The sequence below is a fragment of the Arachis ipaensis genome, chromosome B7 (assembly GCF_059453495.1).
Source record: "Arachis ipaensis isolate K30076 ecotype BB chromosome B7, ASM5945349v1, whole genome shotgun sequence".
NCBI lineage: Eukaryota > Viridiplantae > Streptophyta > Magnoliopsida > Fabales > Fabaceae > Arachis > Arachis ipaensis.
Window position 1 is genome coordinate 130,699,628 of NC_142442.1, and position 4,784 is coordinate 130,704,411.

The window sequence follows — 4,784 nt, forward strand, 5'->3', positions numbered from 1 at the left end:
TCAAAATTTTTGTTGCGGGTCGTGATTGGCAGATGAAGATGGCCCTGCGCTTGACGAGTCCGGTGTACCGCCCAAAAAAGCCAACTCTGTGGCAACCTCAGCTGGCAAATTGCCTCCTTGCTGTTGGACTAGATATCCCAAGATCTTATGTATCGACTGTCTCTTCGCCTGCTCTTCTTCTAGCTTAGCCGTCAATTCCGCAATCCTCCTCTCGTACTCTTCATTGGGCCCTGCAGAACTCGACGGTTGTCCAGCAACGTTACCAAAGACTTGGGTGGGACATGGTCCAGCACTTAGGGCATGAACTCGTCCTGGGTGCTCCTTTCCGAGAACTTGTGCTAGCGAATCATTTTGTGAAAGGTGCCTAGAGGATCCATCCTGCCTCTCAATATTCAAAATTGCTTCCTACAAATATTAAACACATTGGAAAGGCATGAGTTAACAGTAGCACGATATATACGGTAAGCTAAGTTGCTTGAAATTTTTAAACATGACTCACACTAACAACATGCGCATCGAGATGGATATACGAGCCATCTTTTTTCTTGTGAGTCATGATAAACAACTCTCCTCTACCAACGCGCCTTCCTTGCTCTTTCTCCTACATCGTTGATATTGACATAATTTAGTAAACAATAACAACATACTCAGGAAGATTAATCAAAATCTTAATAAATAATGATGACTTCTGACTTATTACCACTTCGCCTTTTTTTTTTTTTTTGCCAATGTTTTGGAGCCCCCAGTATGTGTGTAAAGTTGCTTGCTCCGATTTAAAGCGTTCTGTTTACACTTTTTCTATGAACAAATAACAGAACAAATGTAAATGAGAAAGATAGATGTTGATTATAAAATGTAAGAGGAATAATATGTATACACATGTATATTTTTGTGGAAATAATAAAATATACCAAGGCTTACCATTGTTTCTTCCTTCTGGCGATAGTCAATGAACTTTTTCCATTCATTTTCTTCTATTCCTTTCGGGCAATGCTTAAGATTTTTCTCATAAATCCTTATTTCTTTGTAACACCTATGATACAAGTGGTGCCTTGTATCCTTCCAGTTCTTTCCTATCCTCTTCATAATATCGCGCTTTATTTTTCCTCTGGCATCGTCCTCATAATGAAAGACTCGCTGCAATTAGTTGAAGAAATGCTACAACCATTACAGAATAATTTAAATTGTTAAAGTATGACACTCAAATCCAGTACAAGCAGTCCCAATTACGTATAAATGAGAATTGCTTAAATAATGATGTGAAAAACAAAATACAAAAATTTTACAAACCATATAATTTACCCATGCAAAAGCCCTTACAAAAAAAAATCAAATACTAAAATTGCTTAAATTGTTGAAACTTAAAGTTGTACCTTAATCATGTCGTAAGCATGTTCCTTCTTAGCTTTGTTCACATGCTTTCAACTTTCTACAGATATGGGGAATTGGGAATAATCCGCACCCAAACTTTCTAAGAAACCACTGAATAATCCAGCTGTCTGACCAATCGATTGCAGCTCTTTCTTAAATGGGAGTACTATCTTTGTATTGGAAAGGAGCGCTATAGCCTTCCTCATGCTCAGCCTAGAAGCTTTTCTCACGCCGTCCTCTAAGAAGTGTATGGAAAACAAAATTACTATCTAATCATTGCAAAAAAGGAAAATAGAAGTAAAGGACTTTAAAGATAACTGTTTATGAAATTAGGATGAAAAAAAGTTTACCGATAACAGTAACTTCTCAGAAATCTGTATCTCTGTGTTTTCCGTCTTGGGCAGCAAACAAGTCATCGATGTGGTCATCAAACGACGGAACTTCATCCGCCTCTGGGTCATAATCCTCATCCTCTAATTCATGATCCGCCACTTCTGCGCGATGCCGAGTCTCTAATTGTTCTGTGGGAGTTTGAGGATCATCAGCACTGCTCGACTGCGCAATCTTATGATCGATGCGCAGTGCACGAAACGGTTCGTTGATATAGGTTGCTGGAGCTCTATTAGCTGAGGATGAAATCGGAGGAGCCCTATCACGTGGTTGCTCACGTGATGTCTGAGCTCCTCTAGTCATGGACCCAACCTTAAGGCAATATAAAAGCATTTAGAATTTAAATTCTAGAGAAAGAATTAATACTGAGAATTAATTTAATTCATAAACTAATCATTTTGCCGGTAGAAAAATTAACAACATGGTTCAATGATGCAATTGAAGGATAACTAATTTTCACATAAGGTTACGTCAAGAGATGTTAACCACAAACACTAACCGTTGTCTCTTCAGTTCCAGCATCTTTCGAGGGTTTTTGTATAATGTTGTACCGTAGTTTCCTAGGCATCCTTACAAACCTTGACAGAAAATAATATTACTAGACATGTGACAAGCACAACATAAAAATACCCTTAAAGCAAATAGAGAATACAAACTATGCCCCAATATTAGGGAATAAAAAATTATGAATATCTATATGGAACACTATAAGGTACATTCCATGATACATCATGATAAAGTGAATATTAGAATTTATTTTTTGTTTTAAATTATTTACGTTTTTAATCAATTAAGTCTAGTTAAATTAGTTTAACATAAAAAACATTAATTAGTTTTAATCTTAGTTCAAGTCTTATTATCTGATAGGATTAAATACTGGTTTACAATTGAATTTGAATGTGTAATAAAAGCAGATGTATATCAAATTAATACTTGACCTAGTAAGTAAAAACACTCGAATAAGAGAAAAGTTATTTGTTATCAGAAGCCAAGAATCAAGCTTAATATAGTGATACTAATGAAATGAATCTTGCACTAATACTAATGCCTACTCTCTACTTAATTTGCTTATTTTTAGAGATAAAAAAAGGGAGAAGAAAATAAATCAAGCATGCACAAAAATATCAAAACCATCACCCAGGGTCATTATCACAGTAATAACATCATTTTCACAGCATCAGCAGCAACCATACCAAATCAACAAGCTCATAGCACAACATCAATAAGAATTAACATACCAAATCAAGAATTTCAAAACTCATAATCCACAACATAGCAGTAGCAACAATAAATGAAATAACAGATCTATAGAGGCAACAGAAGCTAACTAACTGAAGCATTAGAAGGAACAGACGATGGAAGCAAGAGTTCGCAGTGAAGATACCAAAGAAGAACAGAAGCAACCAAATAAAAAAACATACAGAAGCAAGGGAACATAATCAAATAAAAGCAGAGAAACGCGGAAAAGAAAGAGGGAAAAGTATAAAAAAAAGACAGAAACAAACAAGGGAAGAATACGAACCAGTGAATATACAGCGTAGGGATGAAAAACACACGACGCCTGGCAGGAGGAAGGGAAGAACAGCAGCAGCTGAGAGAATAAGTGATTCTCTGGTGAGTTCCCGAATTAGGCCTTTTTTTTTGTTTTTTGGGATCCAAATTGACGTTCAGATCCTTCATTTATTTTCAAGAAAGAAAATACATAAATACTTTTGTTTACAAATTAACCCAAAAACATGTGACGTACATGAAATTTGCAGTGCTTCCTTTTTCAATCTAAAGTTGTAGCACGAGATTCAACAGAATTTACAAAGCATAATAAAAAATAATGGGGATATACTCAATTAAATTAATTCTGGAAAAAGAGAAAGGAAAATGCGCATAAAACCTTAATTAATAGGCTAAAATAATGAAAGAAGAGAAGGAACATTACATAAGAATTCTACATAACACATGTTTTTAATGAAATGCCAAATTTGATGAATATGAATACTGTTTTTGTCCCTTCCCCTTGAACTAGCTGCCTCACTAACTGCTTTTAAAATATTATTTTTATCTTGTATAAATTTTGTTTTCTGTTAAATACTGTTTGCTAATTTACTTACTATGACAGGTGAAAGTCACTTTTATAACCAAACAAGAAGAAAATCAGGCACAGAAGTTGATGCCCAAATTTTGTATTGTGAAAAAAAATTTGTGATAGATCCTCCCAATTCCAAGTCATAAAAAAGGGTGCATTGTGTAAACTTAAAGAAGAATAACGATAAAAATAAACAGAATACACTAATACAGACGGGCAAATAGTTGTTCTGTGAGTGAGCAGAATCAAATAAACCAAAGTATCAATCATGATCCTCTTTAAACAATTTTAAAACAAATAAATGATCTAAATAAAGTAAATAAGTTAGGGAAAAAAAACCCAAAGACATGCATACATATGAAACAGAAATCAATTTTCTTGGAGTTCATCGCAAATGGATGCTCGTATTAATATTAGACCATATGTTAGATCCCCAAATTGAATATGGCCCGTTGACAACATCAAGCTCTTTACAATAACAGTGCACTAAAACTAATTGCAAATCATAGTAAAATAAAGGGGATTAAAGTTATTTTAAATTATTTTCCTTGTTTTCGTTATTCCAGAGCATTATTTTTTTCCTAAACAAGTAATAATAAACCAAAAAAGCGGTGAATGAAATTAATACAAGTTAAGGATTAAAAAAAGATTATTTTATAAAATTAAAAAAAAATTAACAACTCAGACATGTAACAATAGTGAATATAACATGACGGTGGAACAGGATCAATGAAAACTAAGGACTTTTCGTCATCCTCTGCAAGTACAATAATTGTTACAGAGTTTCTGTTTAAGAAATTTGGCCAAACTACTAACAAGGGTGATGATAATTGTCAAAAATTTGAGTTTATTTTTAAAATTGTCTTACTATCTTGTAGTTTGTTTTTTTTTCTAAGTCTGTATTTAATGACTCCGGAGTTCTCAGTTTCTTCTATGTATACTC

General features: G+C 34.1%; 1 protein-coding gene across 1 annotated transcript; it reads right to left on the reverse strand.

The window, feature by feature from the left end:
- Nucleotides 1–1,577, reverse strand: LOC107607690 (uncharacterized). The gene is made up of 4 exons (XM_016309614.1): nt 1,434–1,577; nt 922–1,137; nt 500–601; nt 1–405 (listed from the first exon to the last, which is right to left on the reverse strand). The coding sequence occupies exons 1-4, from the start codon at nt 1,575–1,577 to the stop codon at nt 1–3; spliced, it is 867 nt and encodes a 288-aa protein (XP_016165100.1).
- Nucleotides 1,578–4,784: the final 3,207 nt, after the last annotated feature.

What these genes read in the sequence shown, in the direction of transcription:
- LOC107607690 (XM_016309614.1), bottom strand. Translation starts at nt 1,577, where the DNA reads ATGAGGAAGGCTATAGCGCTCCTTTCCAATACAAAGATAGTACTCCCA. An exon ending in ATTCCCAATTCCCCATATCT is followed by an intron (nt 1,138 to 1,433) that starts GTAGAAAGTTGA and finishes AACTAATTGCAG; the next exon opens with CGAGTCTTTCATTATGAGGA. An exon ending in GCCAGAAGGAAGAAACAATG is followed by an intron (nt 602 to 921) that starts GTAAGCCTTGGT and finishes TCAACGATGTAG; the next exon opens with GAGAAAGAGCAAGGAAGGCG.